This window comes from Periplaneta americana, chromosome 15, assembly GCF_040183065.1.
Source record: "Periplaneta americana isolate PAMFEO1 chromosome 15, P.americana_PAMFEO1_priV1, whole genome shotgun sequence".
In the NCBI taxonomy this organism is placed as follows: Eukaryota; Metazoa; Arthropoda; class Insecta; order Blattodea; family Blattidae; genus Periplaneta; species Periplaneta americana.
Window position 1 is genome coordinate 36,644,438 of NC_091131.1, and position 27,347 is coordinate 36,671,784.

At 34.6% G+C, this 27,347-nt stretch overlaps 1 protein-coding gene across 3 annotated transcripts in view; it reads left to right on the top strand.

The window, feature by feature from the left end:
- LOC138714796 (uncharacterized) overlaps positions 1-27,347 on the top strand; it is a 1,282,494-nt gene that overhangs the window by 97,314 nt on the left and 1,157,833 nt on the right. For all 3 annotated transcript variants that reach the window (XM_069846936.1, XM_069846933.1, XM_069846935.1), the window contains exon 2: positions 26,903-26,951. Coding sequence is in view for 1 of the 3 variants with exons in the window: in XM_069846933.1 (XP_069703034.1) it covers positions 26,903-26,951 (49 nt within the window). In the remaining 2 variants the exon portion in view is untranslated. The remainder of the gene's footprint in view (positions 1-26,902; positions 26,952-27,347) is intronic.

A 27,347-nucleotide genomic window follows, 5' to 3' on the forward strand; every position in this document is an offset into this window, starting at 1 on the left:
CAGTAGCTAAGGCGCGAGTTCAAGTCTTGTGGAAGCTGTAGTCTTGAGTTTGATTCTGTTCTAAGGCATGGATTCTTTCCAGTTGTAAATGCGGCATTCTGTATTATAACTTGTTAAAACACATGAGTTCATTTGTTTGTGATACTGTATATATGTTGTGCTGTTCTCAGTGGCTAAGGCGCGAGTTCAAGTCTTGTGGAAGCTGTAGTCTTGAGTTTGATTCTGTTCGAAGGCATGGATTCTTTCCAGTTGTAAATGCGGCATTCTGTATTATAACTTTTAAAACACATGAGTTCATTTGTTTGTGATACTGTATATATGTTGTGCTGTTCTCAGTGGCTAAGGCGCGAGTTCAAGTCTTGTGGAAGCTGTAGTCTTGAGTTTGATTCTGTTCGAAGGCATGGATTCTTTTCAGTTGTAAATGCGGCATTCTGTATTATAACTCGTTAAAACACATGAGTTCATTTGTTTGTGATACTGTATATATGTTGTGCTGTTCTCAGTAGCTAAGGCGCGAGTTCAAGTCTTGTGGAAGCTGTAGTCTTGAGTTTGATTCTGTTCTAAGGCATGGATTCTTTCCAGTTGTAAATGCGGCATTCTGTATTATAACTTGTTAAAACACATGAGTTCATTTGTTTGTGATACTGTATATATGTTGTGCTGTTCTCAGTGGCTAAGGCGCGAGTTCAAGTCTTGTGGAAGCTGTAGTCTTGAGTTTGATTCTGTTCGAAGGCATGGATTCTTTCCAGTTGTAAATGCGGCATTCTGTATTATAACTCATTAAAACACATGAGTTCATTTGTTTGTGATACTGTATATATGTTGTGCTGTTCTCAGTGGCTAAGGCGCGAGTTCAAGTCTTGTGGAAGCTGTAGTCTTGAGTTTGATTCTGTTCGAAGGCATGGATTCTTTCCAGTTGTAAATGCGGCATTCTGTATTATAACTCGTTAAAACACATGAGTTCATTTGTTTGTGATACTGTATATATGTCGTGCTGTTTTCAGTGACTAAGGCGCTAGTTTAAGCCTTATGGAAGCTGCAGTCTTGAGTTTGATTCTGTTGTAAGGCATGGATATTTTCCCGTTGTAAATGCAGCAGTCTGTTTTATAACTCGTTAAAATACATGAACTCGATTATCTGTCGTGGTGTTCTCTATGGAAGAATCTATGAGAGCTCAGATTCATTTGGTCACTTATCTCACTTTATTTTTTACGGTTTCGTTGTAAGAACTCAAGTGAATATAGAAAGTTAGGAGCCGAAATTATGTTTCCGTTTTATATTTAGAGATTTTATTATCTTCAAATAAATACAGCATTACTATCCACAATTTTATAAAGGCAACCATTTTCATCGAAGGAGTGGAAGAAGGAAGTAACAGTAGTTGAATATACATTCCAAAATTGTACGTAACCTAACAACTACAACATGAGGAAGAGGACCTCGTGAGAATGTGAGAAACCTAGAGGTACATCAAATAGAGGTTGGAGCGAAACGGACCATTTGTAAAACCAGGAGGCACTAAGGTCATCTTACACTTCTGTTTCCGTGGTGCCGACAGACGACTGAGTAAATCTTTCATGTTAAAACATTACAGATTTTTTCTCCTTTTAGGTCAGTTCCATGTCAAATTTCGTTACACTTTACATATAGCGAGAGATCTTTCTATAAAACGCAAAAAGATCTTAATTTTTATCTTCTTAAGAATGCTATAAATAACAGAGGTAGAAACAACAGTAAGCTCTGAAGTAAATTTAATAAATTCGTCAATTAAGTACATGTTAGGAATTTTTATAACATAATTTGTTATAGGGCCTAAAAGCATTCTATATTACATCTTTGGAGCCACTACTAAACTTCTATCTCTTATTTGCCATGAGTCATAATATAATACCACGTAAAGTATTGATTAACACCATGACAACATAATCGGTAGTATCGAGATAATATTCATATGAAAACAAACAAAAGAAAACGTATATCAGAGACTTCATATTCGTCCTATGAAAATTCAATTTAATTATCCGACAGAATATTTTACTCACTCACTCACTCACTCACTCACTCACTCACTCGATCTCCACATTTAATTGCCTAAACTTTTTATTATCAATCACAGAGCAACCTTTTATCGAAGAAATTATTCTCCATGGTTACCGCTTTTGTTCATGACGAAAATCTACCTATAATCTGTACCTCTTATAGTTGGTATTCTGTTTCTTCTACTCTCAGATCTCTACTTTCTTTCTAGATCTACATAATTTATAGGTAGTTTAAAGTGGTCTTCTAATACTTAATTCTGAACCTTTCATTCTATCTTCATAACAGTGTCCTTACAGTATTCTCTTAATTATATTTACCACATTGACCTTTACTTTCAATTCTATAGGCTATCAACTCAGTCTCGACATGATTCTGGAGGAGATTTCCATACTTCTATTTTGCTGATTTTTCGTTACACTCTTTTATCCCCCTCCTCTCCTTCATTTATTATTCCAAATGAACTGCTTCTCATAATTTTTAGGTAGGCCTAATTTATAATAGATAGTTTCCTGTTTTTGATGTATTTATTCCTCCTCAATATTCTCTTCGTCTTAATTTTACAACTGTTTAAATATGCTTAAATTTGTGTCAAAATTATATTAAAAAATTGTGTTTAAATACTTGGCCAAAATTTAATTAGCAAACACTTAAAACAGCTCGTTAAATTAATATTTACACAAGTTAGAACTCTAAACGTTTTAAAGTTTTAAAAAATGTCGGTAGTTTTTAAAAGTACTGTGATATAAATCCTTTTTGCACTTTTAATCTTTCCACCGCATTTGCTTTCATACCACTAAAGTGAGGGGGAAAGAGAAAAAAAAAGTTAAAAGAGTTGCTTTTATAGAGAGAAAAAGTGTGAAGTACATTACGATGTTTGAAGCGGGGTTTTTTGATCTGTGATTCCTATTTTGTTAAAAGCGGCGCTTCAGTTAAAAAGTCAGAGGTACACCTGTTTGATTCTTTGCGGCAAGAAGGAGAGAAACATTTTTGTGTCAGAACTGACACACTCAACTTTCATTTTAGTTACCATGGTAATGGTTTTATAATTTAAGCGATTTTTTTCTGTTTTTTGTTTTTTTCCTTGACAAATTATTGCAGCCTAGCTACACGAGATAAAAATGTTGTGAACTCACAATATACCGTAATAATTATTAATAAAATTAGCTGGAATTTTTTTGTCGTCCTTGGATAAAAGTAAACCAGTTGAATGGACTTTTGATAATTTGCTGTAGCTTTAAAATATTTACTAAATTTTAACTATTACCTAATCTTTGTGATAATTTGATTATTATCAAAAACCTTTCTTAGTATAACACCACGTAGTCTACTTCAGAGAACCTCTTTTGATAGTAATAATAATAATAATAATAATAATAATAATAATAATAATAATAATTTATTTTATTTTATTTTACCTGGCAGAGTTAAAGCCTCAAGATCTTCTCTTTCAGATCTACAATTAATATAAATACATAACTGAACTCAGTGACTCAAGCTTGAAATAAACGTCTCTTAAGATATTTTATTAGGTTCGGACGTAACCTTGTTTCTGATAAAAGAACAATCACTTGAATTAAATTTTTACAACTTAATCTGTGTTGCATGTTTAGAGAATATGAATTTGTTATACCCTTTTGTATTTCTAATTTATTTTTCCTAGGATTTACAGTTTTATTTTTTGAGCGTTCAGACCAGCCTCATGGTCTAGTGGTCAGAGCTTCTGGCTATAGTTCATGAGGTCCCGGGTTCGATTCCCGGTTAGAGCACAGGTATTTTTCCTTGGTCTGGAATTTAGGTTAAGTTTGGATTTAAGACCTCTCCTGGCACCACATTATCATAATCATCCTATCACATCATCGGGGTAATGTAACTCCGCCTTCCAGGCGCCCCAACCTCAGAAGTGAGTTACAACTAAGCCACGGCCAGGAGAGAAGACCAGAAATGTCGAACCTGGTGGCATTGGATAAAAAAAAATTTGAGCGTTCACAAGACTGTCTTCAATTGTTTAAAACAAGATATAAAATGGTCAGCACAGGTTAAGAAGTACACAAACAACGTGCAAAGCATGTTGGGATCATGGCTATTATGTTTACTGCTCCATGATTGGTTGATTGTAATTTGTTATTTTCTGATTGATAATTCTTTTTGAATAATATTGTAATCTTTATAATAGGAATTTAATGGAATAAAATTTATTTTGATCAATATTTATATGAACACATTTTAGGAATTACCAACATAACGAAAAAAGTATCCTTAACTCAATTTTTTTTTGTGACTAAACTCGTTTTGTTCGCCACCTCCTCATGTAGCCTATATTCTGGTATCCATACTATAAAGGATTCTGAAGATATTTGTTCTATATAGTTATAAATTTCCTTTTCCCGAAAATAGCAACGTGGCCATAAGACATTCATAAATCTGGAAACAGACTATGTGCTTCAAATTACTGTTTGGGCATAAATTGAAAGCTCATATCGTGACTAGTCTCCTTTCTAAATTATCTCCTCTCTTATAAAATTCCTTTCCTCCCTTCCCCATCTCCCAAACTTCCTGAAAACGAAATACCCGATTGTTTGCTTAGGTGCAAAATTTTCTAGGATATTTTCAAGGCCTCTCAATACACACAATACGTAAAGCAGCTGCTTCATGTTATAGTAATATTGCGAAGGCTTGTGTGTGCAATAATGGACCTGGCCAAGATTTATCGAGGAGGATATCGCTCTTCTTTTGTTCGTTACGCTTTCTGAGAAACCCACGCGCTACCGATAGAGTGCAGCACATTGTCTCTCACATCGCTATTGTATAATGTTTTCTATTAATTTTACCCAGGCGTGGTGGGCTCGGAAAATACTTTTCATGCAGCTAAGAAGAGACCAGAAAGGGGTTTCAATCATTTCTTAAAACAAAATGCACAAGGCTATAGCATGTACAGTCCCTACATCGCAAAATTAAACACGTCATCATGTTATTTGGGTACTGGTACTTGCTCGACATCTTAGCAAATACCTTACTATAGTAATACCGGACAGCTGTATATACTAGCAGCATTGACGTGAGTGCGAAATATCGCGGATCTGACATCTAGGGGAGCGGCGTGGAATTACGTCCACAAATACAAATATTAACATAGCGGGATTCGGACTATTGTTTAAGACGTGAGTTACTATAAAACACCTAAGAAATGTTGAATAATATTTAATGTAAAATTATTATCTTATATCAAAGCTGCATACAGTATTATGAGAAATATTGCATATTTCATATTACTTTCCGTAATTAATTGTTATATTTTTTTCTTTGGTTTAGTGAGACAAAATCAATTCTGGCATTAAGAATGAATTTACAGTAATGCTTCATATACCCATTACTGACAACTGCAAAGATAAAATTGATAGTAATCTGATGATTGTAATAATTAATTAGTAAAGCCATGTGAACAACAATAAAACTTAATTTGATAAAACCTTAAAATTTCCAATACATTTTAACTTCTATTCATTTATTAGGTCTAAATAAAAAAGTTAATTTGTATTTTTCTATCAAGACAAAGGCAAAGAAATTAGGCCTACTAAATAATTTTGTTGACTCACGTTTCATGATCCCTCGGAAATCGAAAGTACGATTTGGAGCAGTTTGTAATTGCTGTAATTGTAGCAATTATAAACAGCACATATAGGCTACATCCTGACATTTTAACACAGCACTAATTAATAAAACTATTAACTAGCCCAGCAACAATATACATTGCAGTTGATTACAGCTTGTTTCGCGAGTATCACCACACCGGCCGCCTAGGTAGCAGCACCAGCGTCGTTCGCGCGCAGAACTGCTAGCTGTCCGGTATAATAATAATAATAATAATAATAATAATAATAATAATAATAATGATTTATTTTAGCTGGCAGAGTTAAGGCCGTAAGGCCTTCTCTTCCACTCAACCATTACTTACAACCCACTTTTTTACTTCAAATCTTAGAAACTGCTAGGACATTCACAAAGAATTTTCTTTACATATATTAGCTATTTACTAATTTAAGGAGTAATATATTCTACATCATGCAAAAACAGTTGAGAATCTTGCACCAATCTCGACCACAACACCTCGTTGTAGTGCCGAGGTCAAGAAAACATGGGGTTCTACCTCCATGCCCCCTAAGTGTCTTCATGGCATGTGAAGGGGCAACCTTTCTTTACATCATGTGTGTATTATCACTTTAGTATTACGTAACTCGCGATTAAAAATGAAACGAGTGGACGCTGAAATGTCTACTAAAATAATCCATGTGCTACCAACAACAAAGTAAAATCTCCCGTTTTTTGGCCCACCATAAACCTGCAAGTTTCCAGGGTTTGTTTAAATAATCGGATGCTGTGTTTAATTTTACGATGTCAGGACTGTACATGCAAAGTATTGTTGTGATGCAATAATCTATATTAATACTTCGAGATTTTGTGGGAAATACAGTGTCGCCAGAAAGTTTAGGGGCACCTTATAATTCTTATAAAAAGCTGTCCTGACCTTATATTATTAGAGAAACTAACAATGTTTTTAATTGTTGATTTACAATAGGAAAGACTAATTTTTAGAGCAATTTCGGTATTTATATGATAGGTCTAACTGTTAGTTCTTATAGAGAATTTATAAATTTTTCAAACTAATTAAAATCTTATATTTTCACTATTAAAAATGAAACTAATAATGTGCACGATTCTCAACTGTTGCTGGATGATGTAGGATATATTACTCTTTAAATTAGTGAAGATCAAATAGGCTATTTGTAAAAAAAATTCTCTTTGTGAATGTCCTAGCAGTTTCTAAGTTTTGAAGTTAAAAAATGGGGACATTTTGTTATTGGTCGGTTCATCTGTAACTGTTGAATGGAGATGCGTTCCTTGGGATTACAGTGGTAGGGGGACGCACATGTGCAAACCTCATAACTATAACTGCCTCCATTCAGCAGTTACAGATGAACCGACTAATAACAAAATTTCCCCACTTTTTTACTTCAAATCTTAGAAACTGCTAGGACATTCACAAAGAATTTTCTTTACATATATTAGCTATTTACTAATTTAAGGAGTAATATATTCTACATCATGCAAAAACAGTTGAGAATCTTGCACCAATTATTATTCATTCATTTTCAACTATAATAATAATGAAAATGTAAGATTTTCTATTTTGTTTGAAAACCGTATAGGCTCAATTCTCTATAAGAACTAACAGTCATCATATAAATACCGAAATTGCACTAAAAATTAGTCCTTCCTATTGTTAATCAGCAATTAAAAACATTGTTAGTTTCTCTTAAAATTTAAGGCCAGGACAGCATTTTATAATAATTATAAGGTGTCTCTCATGTGTGGTAGTGAGGCCTGGACTGTCCGAAACTCAGATGCTCAACGCCTAACAACTGCGGAAATGAGATTTCTAAGGAGGACTGCCGGCTACAGCTTGCTTGACCACAAAAGGAATTGAACTAATTACAAAAGAATTGAAAATTACACCTATTTATGAACATCTCAACCACTATAGACAAAAATGGCTTAACCATGTCAATAGGATGGACCGCTCCAGAATCCCAAGACGAATTCTCCGCTATAAACCACATGGAAGACGATCTTTGGGACGCCCCCTGAAAAGATGGACGGAGACCGTAACAGGCCACTAGGCATAATACCTCCAAGGACGACGATGATGATGATGATGATGTTGATGATAAGGTGTCTCTAGACTTCCTGGCAACGTACATGTTCGGCGCAGTCGGTATAGTGCTGATCTTCTGTGTCCGAGGTTGTGGGTTCGATCCCGGCCCAGGTCGATGGTATTTGTGCCAGTGTCAATATACGAGGGGGATCCAGGAAATAACGACCGTTCGCGCATACCCGCCGCGCAGCTGACTCCCCTTACTTGTTTGAAGGTCAACTGGCTTCCTTAACATGTGTTCTCATAATGTTGTGAGTACTGGTTGCAACAAGTCGCCATTGTGCATTTTGTGTTACTTCAAAATGAACGACGTGATTGATAATCCCGCCGACTGTGAGGTGAGGAGTGTGATTCGATTTTTGAATGCCCGACATTTGAAACCTGCAGAAATTTACCGGCAATTGAAAGAAGTGTATGGTGATACTGTAATGAATGAAAGAAATGTGAGAAAATGGTGCGAAATGTTCAACAATGGGGGAACAAGTGTCCACGATGAAACTCGACCCGGACGCCCATCACTCATCACAGAAGACCTGAAGACTAAAGTGAACGACAGAATCTTGCAAGACAGGCGCACATCACTCGACAAATTGTATATTACCTTTCCTGACATTTCTCGTTCTTTGCTTGGTGAAATTGTGTCGCAACATCTTGGCTACCACAAAATCTGTGCACGATGGGTTCCACGGCAACTGAGTGACCAACACAAAACTCAGAGAATGGCCTCAGCATTGACATTCTTGATGCGATATCACACAGATGGAGACGCATTTCTTGATCAAATTGTGACTGGTGATGAGACCTGGGTGTCTCACAACACCTCAGAGACCAAGCGCCAATCACGTCATGGCATCATCCCTCATCATCCAAGAAACCGAGAAAATTCAAACAGACTCTCTCAACACAAAAAGTCATGGCTACTGTCTTTTGGGATCGTTTTGGAAGTGATGAAGTGTTGAAGAAGACAGTGAACACCTGGCTTAATGAACTGGCGGCAGAGGAGTATAACACGGGAATTCTAAGGCTAGTGAACAGATACGACAAATGTTTAAATGTAGGTGGTGTTTATGTAGAGAAGTAAAGGAAGCTTCAGTTATGTAACAGACTTTGTTTTTTCAAATAAATATATATATATTTTTTAATTATTACAACAAAACGGTCGTTATTTCCTGGATCTCCCTCGTATTTACTGGCATGTAAAATAACTCTTGCGGGACAAAATTGCAGCACACCGGCGACGCTGATATAACCTCGACAGTTGCGAGTGTCGTTAAATAAAATATAAAATAAATAATGCATCTTCGAATATACCAGATAGGCCTACCGTAAAAGTAAATTTCTGCAACCAAAGATGTCACAGGACTTCTGTGACATGAGGTCAACACGACGCGAAGCCTACGCATGAGAAAAAACAAAACAGTACATTAAAACGGACAGACACCTATATCCTATGCGGGATTCAAACTCAAGATCGTACCTTAACCGCTGGTCGTACTATGATCAGCTTTCTAAAGAAAATAAAACTACAAACAGGAATGCCAGTCCTGTCTTGATAAGGAACCGAACTGTTGCGAAACGTTAATTTTATAGCTGCATATGCATCAATTTCTTGCGACAAATTAAACCATTAAGATACTACCTGAAGGCGCTGCAGTAATGACGATCTTTATGCTTCATTACTAAAGCACGAGGCAGTATTAAATCAGTATTATAAGTTATTCTATCATTTAAATTGCAAGGGTAGGTAATGGCTAGTTTTCTGCAGCAATAAAAGTGAGTAAATAGTTAATTTAGATAACAAGGGATCGAATGGGGAATAAATATACATGAAGAGAGAAAATAAGATACAGCAATATGGTAACAAGATGGAAAATATGGCATCATTTTTTCAAAGGAATTACTGCTGAAAGCAACTTCCATTTTGTTCGGAGAGATTTAGTTAGGGAGGGAAAGATGTTAGGAAGGCGACTAAAATAGTGGAGAAAGTCGGGATCTGCAAAGGACGGAAGAATACGAAGGAAATGGAGCGGATGAAAGTACAAATGAAGAAAATATTATAAGATAAAAAGCAGAAATGGGTGACAGTGTGTCTTAAGATAGAAGAATAAATAAAAAAGTGCTGACGATTATGCAGATCATGAAGATGACTACAAAGGAGACGAAGATATGAAGAATGTGAGAATGAAACTATGAGAAATGTGGAAATGAATTATTTGTGAAGAAGGTGATGAATTTATGAAGAAGGTGGAATTAATTTATGAGAAGATAGAGATGAATTTATGAAGAAGGTGGGTATGAATTTATAAAGAAGGTGGATATGAATTTATGAAGAAGGTGATGAGACTGTGAGAAATGTGGAATTGTGAAGAGGTCGGAGAATAATTATTTGTGAAGAAGGTGGAGATACATTCATGAAGAAGGAGGAGATGAATTTATGGAGAAGGTGGGATTGAAGTTATGAAGAAGAAACAATGATTATGAAGGAACGAGAGATGAAATTACGAAGAAGTTGAAGATAAAGTTATGAAGAAGATAAATAAATTTATGAAGAAAATGGAGATATTTTATATTTATAATTTTCTTGGTTTATTATATATTCCTTTATTGGTAAATAATTTTTATATTAATAATTTATTTTATTTGTGTATAATTATAGCATTTTTGGTTAAAATACCGATTTTTTAGTTTGAAGTTATGAAGAGATGAAGGTGAAATTATTATAAAAATTCTAGAGATGAATCAATGAATTTTAAGTTGAAAGCATGAAGGTGGTAGAGATGAACTTGAAAGAAGGTGATGAAGTTATGAAGAAGATAGAGATGAAGTTATGATTATGATAAAGATTTAGCTTTTGAAAATGATTGTGGTGGTGATATTGATGATGAAAATGAAAATATAAATATCATAAGAATGTAAATAAATAACGGACGTCATAAAATATATGGTACAGAAAATACTACAATCTAATGAAGAAAAGCTTGTACAAAATGGAGAAGAATATATTAAAGTTGAATACAAGAATAAAAAAGACGAAGTCTAAATTCAGAAAAATAATAAAGGTGATTAAAATGTTGCACATGAAAAATATCATGAAGAAAAGAGAGATAAGACGAAGATCATCAGTAAGATGAAGATGATTGCGAAGTAATCAAGAAGACGAAGATGAAGGTGAAGATCATCATGAAGATGAGGGCGAAGGTCATTAAGTTGATGAAATGCTGGCCTTCTGTGCCCGAGGTTGCGGGTTCGATCCAGGTCGATGCCATTTAAGTGTGCTTAAATACGGCAGGATCATGTTAGTAGATTTACGGGTATGTAAAAGAACTCCTGCGGAACAAAAATTCCGGCACATCGGCGACGCTGATATAACCTCGACAGTTGCGAGCATAGTTAAATAAAACTTAATTTAGTTTAAAAATGAAGGCGATCATTAAGATGATGAAGGGGAAGGTCATCAGGTTGAAGAATGCGAAGTCGGAAGATCGCCAAGATGATGGGTATGAAGGTGAAGATCACAAAAATGATGGAGGTGAATTGGAAGATCATCAAGATGATAAAGATGAAGGCAAAACTTATCAAATGATACATTTGAAGGCCAAAGTCATCAACATGACGAATATGAAGATAAAGATCATCAACATGATAAAGTAGGTGAAATTTATCGGGATGAAGATGAAGGCAAAGTTCATCAGGATGAAGATGAAAGCAAAGTCCACGAAGATTATGAGGGTGAAGGCAAAGATTTGCAAAATAATTATAAAATGAAAGCGGAGATGACAAAAATGGTGATAAAAGCAAAGATCATGCAAGATGATGATGAAGGAAGTAAAGTCGAATATAATAAGGATGAAATAAGAGTTCATCCGGAATGATCATATTATGTTGGCCTAATTTTATTATGTAAATGACGAAGTTGAAGTTATAGATGATGAATTTGAAATAGATTTAAGTATAATAATGATATAGTTTAAGAAGTAAACAAGATAGAATTGAAACTTAAGATAACTAAGATGGACTTCACACACTCACTTACTGGCTTTTAAGGAACCCGGAGGTTCATTGCCGCCCTCACATGAGCCCGCCATTGGTCCCTATCCTGAGCAAGATTAATCCAATCTCTATCATCATACCCCACCTCCCTCAAATCCATTTTAATATTATCTTCCCATCTACGTCTCGGCTTCCCTAAGGGTCTTTTTCCCTCCGGTCTCCCAACTAACACTCTATATGCATTTCTGGTTTCGCCCATACGTGCTACATGCCCTGGCCATCTCAAAAGTCTGGATTTAATGTTCCTAATTATGTCAGGTGAAGGATACAATGCGTGCAGCAATGTGTTGTGTAACTTTCTCCATTCTCTTGTAACTTCATCCCTCTTAGCCCCAAATATTTTCCTAAGAACCTTATTCTCAAAAACTCTCAATCTCTGATCCTCTGTCAAAGTGAGAGTACAAGTTTCAGAACCATACAGAACAACCGGTAATATAACTGTTTTATAAATTCTAATTTTCAGATTTTTTGACAGCAGACTAGATGACAAAAGCTTCTGAACCGAATAATAACAGGCATTTTCCATATTTATTCTGCGTTTAATTTCCTCCCGAGTGTCATTTATATTTGTCACTGTTGCTCCAAGATATTTGAATTTTTCCACCTCATCGAAGGATAAATCTCCAACTTTTATAGTTTCATTTCGTACAATATTCCGATCACGAGACATAATCATATACTTAGTCTTTTCGGGATTTACTTCCAACCCTATCGCTTTACTTGCTTCAAGTAGAATTTCCGCGTTTTCCCTAATCATTTGTGGATTTTCTCCTAACATATTTACGTCATCCGCATATACAAGAAGCTGATTTAACCCGTTCAATTCTAAACCCTTTGTGTTATCCTGAACGTTCCTAATGGCATATTCTAGAGCGAAGTTAAAAAGTAAAGGTGATATTGCATCTCCCTGCTTTAGCCCGCAGTGAATTGGAAAAGCATCAGGTAGAAACTGGCCTATACAGACTCTGCTGTAAGTTTCACTAAGACACATTTTAATTAATCGAACTAGTTTCTTGGGAATACCAAATTCAATAAGAATATTATATAAAACTTCTGTCTTAACTGAGTCATACACCTTTTTTAAATCTATGAATAACTGATGTACTGTACCCTTATACTCCCATTTTTTCTCCAATATCTGTCGAATACAAAAAATCTGATCAATAGTTGATCTATTACGCCTGAAACCACACTGATAGTGAAATTAAAGAAGCGAAAGGAGATGACGAGAATTTTTAAAGTGAATGTAAATGACTATGAAGCTCAAGAGAACGAAAGTGAGGTTGATATAGATGTATAAGAAAATAAAGAAATAAATGAAGGTAGATGATTAATGACGTATTCGAATATGTCAAAGCCAACAACTAGAAATAAATTGAAGTACTTTAATAGATAAAACAACGTCGAAACAGTAACGTCCTTCAATTGGTATGTTAAATAATAGCCATAAAACTTGAGAGACGTTAAAACAAATGAATTCTTACCTTATGAAATATAACTGTATAACACTGCGGGCTGAATTATCTCTAGCTTGAATATATAACAATAAGTAATAGCGGATTCTTAGAACGCAACGTTTTATAAATAGTAATTCTGGAGCATTGTAAATTGCTTTTAAGGCAAATCGTGTTTCCAGAAAACTACATACACACACCTCTTTTCTGCCCTAATTTCCAAAAACATATTTCATCCATCATAAAATGTCCGACGCTTAATTTCTCATAGCGATGTATTGTTAATGCTCGCGTACAATTTTGGGGATAGGAACATTTTCCTTATAATTTCAATATATAAACCTATATAATAAATTACGTAATGAATAAACCTGTCAGGCGTAGCATAGGAAGACTGCCTTGCGTGTTTTGCCCTTACAATATAAATGAATGCACTGTACCTTATACATTACTGTGACGGGACCCACTTCCCGGAGCAAGAGTGGAATAAGTCGCTGTACTCATAATGACAGGACACTGGGTCGGTGTGTAATTTTGTTAAGTTTTCCAGGGTGATATTTTTCAACACGAGAGAAAAGATTACACTGGTCTACATAAATGACTTTTTGTCTGCTACTGAGAAATGTTCAAATGTTTTGTACTGAAATTGACGCGCTGATTTCAGATCTGTAGTCAGATTTATCATAGCACATCAGGTTCTTGAGTTATGGGATACACTTATAATATGTAGTAAGCACTAAAACCATGTATTGTGGGTCCCTATCACCACGGCATGGCGCGTCCTCAGGTTGCGGATAGAGGAGACGGCCTCCAGATATGGAGGGTAGCTGCGAATATATTGAATAAGCAGTCGTGGACAGCCGATAAGGGGTGGTCCTCCAGCTTGGGGGTTGGGCGAAGGGCTAACAACCCATCACCGTAAAAAACAGCTTGTTACGTATCCCTATAATAAGCGGTTGAGAAGCTCTTATCATCCAGTCTGCTGTCGAAAAATCTGAAAGTTAGAATTTATAAAACAGTTATATTACCGGTTCTTCTGTATGGTTGTGAAACTTGGACTCTCACTCTGAGAGAGGAACATAGGTTCAGGGTGTTTGAGAATAAGGTGCTAAGGAAAATATTTGGGGCTAAGCGGGATGAAGTTACAGGAGAATGGAGAAAGTTACACAACACAGAACTGCACGCATTGTATTCTTCACCTGACACAATTAGGAACATAAAATCGAGACGTTTGAGATGGGCAGGGCATGTAGCACGTATGGGCGAATCCAGAAATGCATATAGAGTGTTAGTTGGGAGACTGGAGGGAAAAAGACCTTTAGGGAGGCCGAGACGTAGATGGGAGGATAATATTAAAATGGATTTGAGGGAGGTGGGATATGATGATAGAGACTGGATTAATATTGCACAGGATAGGGACCGCTGGCGGGCTTATGTGAGGGCGGCAATGAACCTTCGGGTTCCTTAAAAGCCATTTGTAAGTAAGTAAGTAAGCACTAAAAACCCTGTTAAAAATGCTTGAGATCTTTGGTTTCCCGCTTATGTTGGCATGTGGTTGATCGTTGTAGGAACCAGCAGAAATCATCCATCATGCTCGGACCGTATTGACCATGATACCTAGATTCCATCGTTGATATATGGATGTTAAATCATATAAATATATTTGAATTTTCCTCAAATATCTAAACATAATATAAAGGTACTATACCCGGAAATATGAGAAAATATGGAAAGCAAAATATGCTTTTGCACGATCGTGTTTTTTTTTGTTGTATTTACAACTATTGTTGTTAGGCCTTCAAAGTTAGAATTCCCACACAAGCTTATTGCTAGGGAAACCATTCTTCATAAATCTGTACTGAAATATACCTATTATAGTACACTAATTGTTACTTAGTTACCATTACAGTGCAGTTTTGCGAAAACTTTGGAATAATATTGTTCTAAATTTTCAAAGAAAGATGGTCTATGGTGTACTTATAATTTTAAAAATATGGTCTATACGAACTATTTAAATCACTCCAAATATCTTAATTCGTTAACATATGACAAATTTTAACTGTAATGAAAATAAAAGAAAAAAAAAGAAATAATATGCATCTACATAGAAATCTCAATCCTGGTTACCACAAGATATTTATTTAGACTGGGTAGTTTTGAAATGTAAGTCCGCCACCGGCGTGGCTCAGTCGGTTAAGGGGCTTGCCTGCCGGTCTGAAGTTGCGCTCGGGCGCGGTTCAATCCCCGCTTGGGCTGATTACCTGGTTGGGTTTTTTCCGAGATTTTCACCAGCCGTAAGGTGAATGCCAGGTAATCTATGGCGAATCCTCGGCCTCATCTCGCCGAATACCATCTCGCTATCACCAATCCCATCGACGCTAAATAACCTCGTAGTTGATAAAGCGTCGTTAAATAACCAACTAAGAAATGAAAGTCCGTTATGTATAGATTTATATCCAACATTCCGTTGATACTAAACGGGTTACTTGCTAATTTGGAAATGATTTCTGTTTCTAAAATTTACAAATATAGCTATATATTTTTTTGCACGCTCGTGTTTTTATTGTAGTTACAGCTCTTGTTGTTAGGCCTTGAAAGTTAGAATTCCCACACAGAAAGTTGTTGCTAGGGAAACCATTCTTCATAACGTAGAACCATACTGAAATAACCCCATTACAGCGCACTTATTGTTACTTAGTTACCATTACATTGCAGTTTGCGAAGGCTTTGGAAAAATATTTCTCTAAATTTTCAATGCAAAATATATTGATTGTATTCGCAATTTTAAAAATGCGATCGTGAAAAAAATGTTGTACAATACACGTTTGTGAAGTGCATTACGAAATCTCGTTTTTCAAACTTTTCCTCGATTTTGTAAAAATCACTTTCCAACCTTGTATCGTAAAGTACCTACTATTCCTATTACACATGCTATCTAGAGACAACGGAGTAATGAGATAGTTGTAATGAAGCGAAACTTTGAGAAAACTACGTTCACAGCTACATTTTCATCACGAATCGCATAACATAGGCCTGGAATCGAACTCCGGTCACATTTGGCCGGGCTCGTAACAAATGAAAGCCGATTCCGTCAGGAATTTGGTATGTTGTGGTGACCGCGTTCTTTTGGTCCAGCAGGTGGAACGCATGTTTATAAATAATAATTATATTAGCATAGCTCTTGTTCCTCTCTGATAGCTGTGGTCGCTGGTGCGAACCCGAGTGGTCGTGGGTTTGGACCCCGCAAAGGGATGTGGCGCTCCTGTCGGCTTGCCTCCTACTCTGATTGGCTAATCTTTTGTTGCTATGGAGACGGCAGGCGTTATGAAGATGGCTGTAGTTCGAAAGCTCTTACAGGTTTTTGGTACTAGTGAGAGGTACTACGAAATCAGAGCCTGTAAAGATTAATATCGAATTATATGTCTTTGTTTATTATCTGTTTTAAATTACAGATATATTTCAGGATGTGATACCGGTATACATAATGTCGGTGATGAAACAAAAACGAAATAGTAATTGAAATTGAAATATTTGAAACAAGTGAGTAGGCTTATATTTCAGTCAAGATTAATACAGGGAGTAAACGAATTAAATTGTCATACTTACACAACGCACACTACTATCCTATCGTGCCTTGTGAAATTTTATTGTGTCTCATATTTTAATTTTAATTTAACCCTAGCAATACCAATCGGGGGAGATATTTTGTGTTCACCTTATGAAAGAATTATACAGAGTGATTTATATAGAACTGACACATTTCTTTCTTTCTTTATTTCAAAACAAATGATGCTAGCCACAGTTTGTTATACCTCAAATGTAGAGTATCTTTTGGAGATTACTAATCTCTATTGCAAATGTTGAAAATTCTTTATTTATTCGGCTGGAAATTCACTCAATGACCAGTTTTTAACGTCAAATTAAGCAGGAGTTTTGATTCCCTGTCACGAGATGCGCAGATGTTTATTTTTTTATTCTGTATATTTGTCGTATTCTTTTAGAGATCCAGTTGTTTCCAATTTGTTTACCAATCCCAGTATTGTGTTTCTTTGGGGGGGGGGGATTACGAACACCAAATTCTCTCTGGTATGCCCTTTGAGTAGCTGTAATTGAATTCGTAATCCAGTATTGCTTCACAAGGTAGAGCTTTTAATTTAATGTGTACTGCATTTTCAGTGACTAAAACAAAATGTCGAAAACAGCTGCCAACAATAAGGAATAAAGAATAAACATCTGCGCATCTCGTGACAGTGAATCAAAACTCCTGCTTAATTTGACGTTAAAAACTGGTCGTTAAGTGAATTTGCAGCCGAATAAATACAGCATTTTCAACATTTGCTATAGAGGTTAGTAATCTCCCAAAGATACTCTACATTTGAGGCATAACAAACTGTGGCTAGCATCATTCGTTTTGAAATAAAGAAAGAAAGAAATGTGTCAATTCTATATAAATCACTCTGTATTTGAAATATATATTGACATATAGAATCTTCTATGTAATTTCATTACATAGTCAAATGTATATGGAAAAGAACACAGTGAATTTATATGCAGGAACTGTATACAATTTTACATAAATTAACCAACACCAGGGCCATATCTATTACGTTGTTCACAATATATATATTTTTTTTTAGATATTTGAAATAGATTGTAAAGAATGCTTTAATAAATTATCTGCCTGCTAGAGAAAAATAGGGAAAAGAAATAAGGATGTAGTTCTTAAACAATAAGTGAATTTAGGGATTAATAGGCAATTTTTGACAATGAAATAAGAGACTTGGGGGTGAAAATGTTGAAGACGACGGAACAGAGTTTTCAAGAGCTCCAATTTTTGAGTAGCTATTTCGTCAACAGAATCTAAAAAGATGGGAGAAGGACGGACAGATTTGACTTTGTGACAGTTTTAATGCCAGGAGGAATATTCTGGAAAGAAGATAAAACATTTGGGTTAATAGCAGAAGAAAAAAAAATCACATTTCTTAGGATTAATCTCAAGACCAAGTTCAGACCCAAGATGAATGATTTTCTGTAGATCACAAAGAACATCATAGGAATCTCCAGCTTAAGTCCCATCATCCGAATAAAAGAGATTTAATTCACTAGTTAATTTTTGGATGAGGGAGTGGACTGTAAGACAGAAGAGTAAAGGCCCTAAAGGGTCTCTCTGCTGACAGCCTGTTTGTGATAAAATAATTTTGGAATTAAAAAAATAGGTTGGAGGAATATCTATAAGACTGCCAAACAAAAGGGTAAAACCTGGGGAATTTTTCTAAAAAAATAATAAAAGATATGAAAATATTATTTATTTTTAGTTATGAATCCTTCTACCTAATTGTGTTATTCTTTAATAGTTTTCATTGATAGTTTTACTGATCTTGCATGAAAATATGTCAAGGTGGACAAAAAATATCCTCCCTTGTTGAAGGAATTGTTCGAAAATATACAGTGACACTTAAAATATTTTCTTTTATTATAGTACATATTATTTGCTGATCACGTTAAAAAGATTATTCAAAATTCATAATTTTTGTAGTAAAACTGTGGTCTGTTCAGTATGTGAGGACGGGTGTGAAGAAAGTGATGCGTGAAGTTTTCCAGACTGTTATGTTGAAGTAATTGTTCGAAAATATACAACGACATTTCAATTTTTATCTTTTCTTATAGTAGGCCTACATACTATTTCCTATTTACGAATGTTAAAAAAATGAGTCAAAATTAATCACTTTTTAAATACTAATTCCTCCCTAATTTATATTAATTATTATGGTGCTTTATTTACAAGTAGCTTTTAAATTTTAAAGAAAGGTCGGCACGATGATGATGATGATGATGATGATGTGTGATACAAGGATAACGGAGTAGTGGTGAAATAAAAGAAACCTAACTAAATTTACTTCAATTGTATGAAATATTTTGTTCGACTCTTGTTTCTGCCACTGTTACTGTGTTTATATTATAAAATATTATGTATGTTATACTTTGTACCAGGAAATATGCTCTACTGTTATATTGTATTGTAATATAGTGTGTTGTATTGTATTACATTGTGTTCTATTGCAGTATACATTATATTCTATTCCTGTAAAATTCTGAATATCCGGATGGCAGAAATCTGGGCCACTCAGGGAACTGGCAAATATTTTCAAGTTTAGAGAAGTTTTGTACATACTTTTAAAAGATTTGCTTTCATTTGTATGTCATATTTTTGACGTGAATATGTCTTTATTCAAAGTATAGTTAATGAGAAAATACCACATTTTATCGTAACACGAAGTTCAAGAAGTCTCCAATAGGTGCTGCACATACCAAAGCGCATGATTGCTGCCATCTGTCGAGTGTTGTGTAATCTACTTTCAAGAGAACAACCGACTAGCATTATCTAACAATCAACTATCAACAGTGATATGCAATGTGCATAGAATTATAATAACCAGCTGTTTCTTTTACCTACAAGTGTTATGTATTGGGAATATGTTTATGTATGTAAAATAAAATAATATTATATGTTAATAATTTATGTTTCATTTACAAAAGAAAAAACCATTCATATTCTCATAGGTTTACATGTTAGAAAAGAGCCCTGAAAGTTGTTTTCAATACCCAAAATAAGCACACATTTAATGCTTTATACGTACCAGTTTCAAGGAAAGGCATAGGATAAATGTAAGTGATTTTTTTTTTTTTTTTTTTTTTTTTTTTTTTTTTAAGTTTCCTAGCAACATTAAGCAAGAAAAATTAAATTTGGGGACACTTTGTTCATAATGTTTAATCGATTTTGTTTTATAATATTTCAATGATTTTATTATGTTTAAATTACCAGCTTTAACGTAATAATATAATTTATTTAAGTATATATGCTCATTTCAGTACTTAGACATTTTCGTGAATTTCGAAGAAAAATAGTCATTTTTAGAAAATTGGACGTGATGAAACGAAACTACAAATAGGCTTTGTAACTATCTACTTATTTATTTATTTATTTATTATTTATTTATATATTTATTTATTCTGATGTAGTTAAGGCCATCAGGCTTTCTTTTCCACAACACTGGGGAACTGAAAGATATACAATAATTTATTTGTGTTAGGAGTGAAAATTTACTACGGAATTACGTTATATTTTCTTTCCGTGGAACAAAACGTCGGAAGAAACCCCAATGAGATAGTCGGATCAACAGGGACTTAAATTCACGCCAGTGAGCGTCTTTCGATCACGAGATTCCCTTGGTATAATTGTAACATTATTACTGTTTTCATATTATTTTTGGGACTGGTATTATCATTATTATTATTATTATTATTATTATTATTATTATTATTATTATTATTATTATTATTATTATTGCAGTACATGGAATTGTGATTTTACTTCCTTTGGTGATATCTGGTATTAGTTGGCAACACTGAAGAGAAGGCCAAATTAGCCTTTTAGGAACTGTTCTTACGTGATCTTCACTATAGCAGTTGGTAAAGCGTCGTAAAATAACCAATGAAAAATCCACTTGGACTTCAGCGTGATGTGAAGTTAGGTCTGCGCTGAGGAAAGCTATCAACAGTGCAAGTAAATGGTGGGAGTATTTTTTTTAATAACCCACAGAATACGGTGGCCATAGAGTTTTTCGGTATTTAGCTGGCCTCAGGTGGTTTAGCGCATGATTCTGTTGCCGAATTAATATTCTGTACTTACCCTATAATTTTGAAATCATTGTGATAATTTGAATTCGCCTGAAGGTGATATCCAGTAACTCCAAAGTTGTTAATAGGAGCCTTATTTGAAGTCTTGCAGCCTGTTATATTTATTAACAAGACAGTTTCTACCCCTGAAGGCATAACGGAGGGAGAAAGAGAGACACTCGGGAGAGAGACTGTGGTATGGTTGTGGGTGGTACGTGTTTATTAATGACCTTCAAGATGTCGTCCAATGAAAGAAGATTAAAGCAAAAACACTTTTCCTTTGCCTAGTGTGAAGGTAAATTACCTTTACGAGCCATAGCCCAAGCAAAAACTCTCGATAGTTTTTTATCAATTGGATATTTGCTCCGCTGTCAGTGAGTTTTAAAAATTTTCTTAAGAGCAACATATGTGCGCATTTGGCGATTGGATAGAGATGACAAATGAGGTTTACGAGTACATCAAGGAGGGGAGAAGAAGAAGAATAAAAAGGTTAAAACAGTAACAATAAGTCTCCAAGCAAGAAACGTAATCAACTGGACTACGGGAGCCATCTGTAGAGAGAAAATGTAGACAAACAAAAAGTAACAATGTCGTTTTCTGCCTCCAGCTAGCCAAATGTTGTTGCAAAAAAGGGAGGTGGGATTGAAAATATGAGTACAGTCCATGTTCAAGAAATAACGAATGAATAGCACATGATAATACAGTTAGGGGAGAGTTTTATGTATGAATTTCTGGTAAGGATTAAAAGAGAGGTTTTACAGTAAGTAAAACTTACGGTAGAAAGTTCGAATTCTCTTAGGACATAGATGTATGGATTAATTTTTATTTTTTACGTATTGTATTCCATAGATACTATCTCAGGTTTGTACCTTTGAGATGTGGCGCGTCCGGCCGCAAAACCAGTTGGTCCGGGTTCGAATCCCGGTCGGGACAAGTTATCTGGTTGAAGTTTTTTCAGGGGTTTTCCCTCAATCCAATACGAGCAAATTTGGTGCTGGACCCCGGACTCATTTCACCGGCATTATCACCTTCATTTCATTCAGTCGCTAAATAACCTAGATGTTGATACAGCGTCGTAAAATAATCCAATAAAATAAAATTGAGATGTGGGAAAAGTAAAAAATTATACAAAAATATACAATACAATACATAGTAAGCTGGTCAATTCAATGTATAATTATAAACAGTTCATCAGTTGGATTGAACGCATTAATATGGAACAATTTTGTCAATTTTGCTTTAAACTTTTCTCTTGGCCCTTCAAAGCTTTGAGACATTTAGGTTGTGTTTTGAAGATCGTATTATATGAATAGTGAATTTCTTTTGTAATAACTGATATTAATAAAGAAAAATATTAAGATATATGTATTGATAGCAAGACACTAATTCAAATTCAATTGAAACAAAAATTTACGATCTACGGCATTTCTGAAAGAGTAAAAACTCGTACCGAAGGAGTGGTCATTACACATTCATTTAACACCATATAGGTGGAGCATTGATAATTTTCTTCTATTAAATCCTAATAAATGTTGCTTTATGACGTATTCTAAAAATAAGACAATTGCTCAAAATTCGTATGAAATTAATGGTGAAAAATTAGAGTAGAATCATTTAAGGATTTTGGTATTTATTTTACAAATAACTTATGTTTTAAAATTCACTTAAAATCACGTGAGAGAGAGAGAAATAAATCGTCCGGCCTTAATTAAGGATGACCACGAGGATCCGTAAATTAACAGCTAATAAAAATATAATTAATTAAATATGAGTATTGTTACAAAAATAAAATGTAATAATTAAGCATCTCTGATTATCAATTATAAAATAAAATCTTAGAAGTTGACTTTAAAATTATACTTATAAATAAAAGATTTTATTTAAAATTAGCATTTCCTTAATTAAGGCCTTCTGAGTGGTATAAATGAAACTGTATAATCTGCAGGGAATCTTTAAGAATTTACGAGATGCTTTTTTGAATTTCAAAAGATGATATTGATAATTGTTTTAAAAAATTATATGTAAATTTTGGTAAAGAACTCCGAGCACCAAAAAAATAAACCTGTCACTGACCAATTGAAGAGAGGGATGTTATACTTGGCACTAAGGTAGGGAATACAAGGTTCATAAATGGCCCTCTTTTCCTGATCAACCTGATGAGCTTGGTTTAGATCTCTCTCCATGCGTATAGTTGGATCTATGATAATAGCCTTTTGTTGTTGCCTGTTTATTGCTATTATATCCGTTCTTCTGTAAGAGTCGTCTTCAGAAATACAGTGGACCTCTTTCGAAGAAGACAGATGCATATAGAAAATTAGGATTTATAATCAGAAATCAGAATTTAAAAATATAAAACTCTAGTTAGGAGTAAGCTAGAGTATGCGTCTATAATATGGTCACCTCAGTTCCAGTCTCATCAGATGCAAATAGAAAGGATACAGAAAAGATTTTTACGTTATTTATATTTTTAAAAACATCATGTGTCGTCTTATGACAAGCAAATTTCATATAATCAGTTACTTTTTAAATTTAATTGTACAACTTTAAAATCTAGACGATTAATAAATAGTCAAATTTTACTCTATAAGAGTGTTAACGATATATTGAATAACTGTGATTTTCTTAAATTCCTTCAGTTTAATGTAAGAAGAACAGAATTACGTCATAGGTAACCTTTTGTTATTCCAATTCCTAGAACTGTTTTCTTCAAGAACTCTCCATTGTTTGTTATGTGTAATACTTACAACTCTCTGTCTTTAAACTGTGATTCTCAATTATATTTCAGATTAACAGTTAAAAAAAAATTTCATGCAATTTTAAAAAGAATTGTATTTCCTTAGATATTCAAATTATGAATAAATATAATTATTATAATGTTTTTTACTCTAGTTTTGAAATAATTTTGCCATCATAGAGAATTCATCCGAATCAACATACATAATACGGTTCGTTCTCTCATCGCAGCTTCAATCCGTCAGAATGCTTCCTATGAGGTTTATGAGGAGGTTGGTTACGTCTCTTCTGATGGCTCTACTAGACGGGCTGATATCATCATAATTGATCGGCAGAAGGATTGGGGTATCATTCTTGATCCCACAATCCGTTTCGAGATGCATGAGCAACAGCCACAAGAGGTGTGTCGTGAAAAACAAGTCATCTATGAGCCTTGTTGTCAGCATCTCGGAGCACAATACCACATCACACATTGGACAGTTTTTGGGCTCATGTTCGGTGCCCGTAGTACGATCCCACGAGAAACTTTAAATCAACTTAAACAATTTAAAATTTCTAATGCAACGATTGATGGCATAGGATCTCATGTTTTAAAATCATCCTTAGCTATAATTAGTAATCATTTGTACCCAACAAACTTTTATTGTAAATGATTTCCTATGTTTTCGTATCATTTATCTTAATGTTTTCTTTTTCCTTTCAAATTGTCACGCAATTGGTTTTAATGATTATTCTTTATGAATTGATTAGTAGGCCGATCTATTCGAACCCTTATTTAGGGCGGCTTTTTTTTTTGTTTTTGTATATTGAGATTTGACATTATATTAACTACAATATTATATTCTAGCATCTATTATGTATCTTCTATCTTTTGTTTGTGTTGTTTTGTTTTTTTCTTATTATGTATTTTGTATATGTATCAATGTAAGCCACCTGTAATTGGAAACTTGCTTCTGTTGGTGGTGGATTTAAAATAAAATAAATATTGTTTATTTATTTCGAATAAATTTTATTCAGCTTCCTCCAAGTGAAGGCTGCCTAGAAGACAAAGCTTACCATAAAATTGTCGTTATAATGGAAAAAAATAAAACAATGGAGAAGAAAAAGAATAAGAAATAGCACAATTAGAAATAATTGGGAAAGACTAAACAAAACATCATGAATTCCAGAAGAAACATAAAATTTCCTAGTATCTATTAGCTATTGGGTGATCACAGTCGTCTATTTAGCACTGGTTGCAAGACCCAATTTAAGTGAGCAGATCGCCATAGCAAAAAGATCAATCTACATAACTGTAGAGATGGTTTCTTAGCATTTTTATAGATCCTTCACTGCAGACATAGATGTATGTATGTATGTATTTATTTACACTGCAAGTGGGCAAGTACCCGGTGGCAGTGGTATACACAATATAAACAATACACACGAAAAAAAGATAAGCAATATACAATAAATTTACAATACACAATACAAATTATACAATACACAATACAATTTTATACACAGCACAATAAGAATACGCAATATAATTTAACACAATAATAATAAAACATAAATAAAATACCTAATTTTACATTACAACCTACATAATTATGTATAGGCCCTACATAATTTTCGATAGTCTTTCACTTTACTCTCATCTCACTCACTGTAGTGGCACTATGACGCATTTCACTGACACTTTAGGACACATTTCACTGACACACTATAACACATTTCACTGACACACTATAACACATTTCACTGACACACTATAACACATTTCACTGACACTATAGAACACATTTCATTGACGCTATAAGTTATCACTGATCGGAGTCCACACCTGTGGAGTAACGGTCAGCGCATCTGGCTGCGAAACCAGGTGGCCCGGGTTCGAATCCCGGTCGGGACAAGTTACCTGGTTGAGGTTTTTTCCGGGGTTTTCCCTCAACCCAATACGAGCATATGCTGGGTAACTTTCGGTGCTGGACTCCGGACTCATTTCACCGGTATTATCACCGTCATGTCATTCAGACGCTACATAACCTAGATGTTGATAAAGCGTCGTAAAATAACTCAATAAAATAAAAAAAAATCACTGATCGGAACTATTCACTGCACTGTAAAACCATAACTCCACTGACTCACCTCGCTTCACTGATACAACAGTTCAAATAAGTCAAATAATTACACCCTTATGCATACTGTGCTTATAAACAGAACTACATTTAAACTAAACATTTCTAGTCTAAGGCCCTCTTACACGCTATTTTTAAATAATTTACAATTGAAACCAAGGGAGTAACTCGTCAGGCTAAATAAATACATGTCACCTTAAAGAATTAAATGTTAAATGTCACCTTAATTTTAATTTGCACTTGATACACAACTTTGTAAATTATTCTTGAAACTCCTTAAGGAAGGACAGCCCTCAAAGACCGCTGCAGGTAGGTCATTCCAATCATTTATAGTTCTATTTAAAAATGAGAATTTACCTGCATCCGTTTTCTGTTTCCTACATTTGATTTTAAAATCATGATCGTTCCTACCATGGTACGTTGGCTTTTCTAACCGAGCCGTTATGTCTACCCATGCTTTCAGTGACAAGAGTTTGACCTAGACCAAACTGCTTACAAAAATGCGCGAATCTTTTTGTGATGGTTCCTCTAGCCCCGATCAGTAATCCAATAACTTCGATCGACGTTAGATGATATTTTTCCTTATAATATGGTATAGTGGGGTCGTATATGTCGCATTTTTCCTGATATACCACAGCAGGTTGATTTTCGATTGATTGTGCTTTGTCTTTGTGGGCATCCTACAATGATGGCAATTGTTAATTACATAATACACCAAGCTTATAACATGATTGTTTTCTAATTGTAATTTTATTGTATTGCTTGGAGGTTTGACATCATACCGATTCTATGGCACAGAAGAGTCCACATCTTGTCTATTTTCAGATGTAAAACTGAGTCCATTTTAACTGCTGTAAAGTACGTGCGTTAGTAGTCTTTATTATATGAATATATGAAAAATTGTGTATTCACCTCAGCCGTAACTTCAGGCGACAGCAATGACGGATTTCAATTATTTTAGTTTTATCTTTCTCCACAACGTGTAAACACATTCGCTTGTCTCCCGACTTCCTCCCATCCCATTCTTCGTGCTCCAGTGTCCTTCGATGTAAATTCCATTACGAAGTTTTCCCTACCTACAGAATGTAAAATGTTAACTTTATTATTTTCTGTTTCAGTACACGAGACTACCGGGGAAAATGGACCCTTCCCACCCCACATCCAAAGGTAGGATGTAACACATTTTATTTTCACTATCAAAGCACCTAAAGACGTATATAAAAGCTTTTAATGGTTAGATAATTACCAATTTTGCCACTGGATGAATTTTTAATAATCTACATTTTATAAATACATAGACTAATGGAACAAAATATACGCTGAAATTAGACCTTATCGGATCTTTTTATACATCTGACATATCTACAGTATTCTTTAACTGAATACGATTCACCAAGAGATAAGTAGATATAAATCACGCAGAGCGATGTTTTTTTAAACACTCATAACGAGTGCACCTAAGCGTATGTGTGGACTTCAGTCCTACGTTCATAGACATCTATGACGTAGTGCAGAGGGCGGCCACTAGAGGGAACCCAAGAGTCGGAACTTAATCTGAGACGA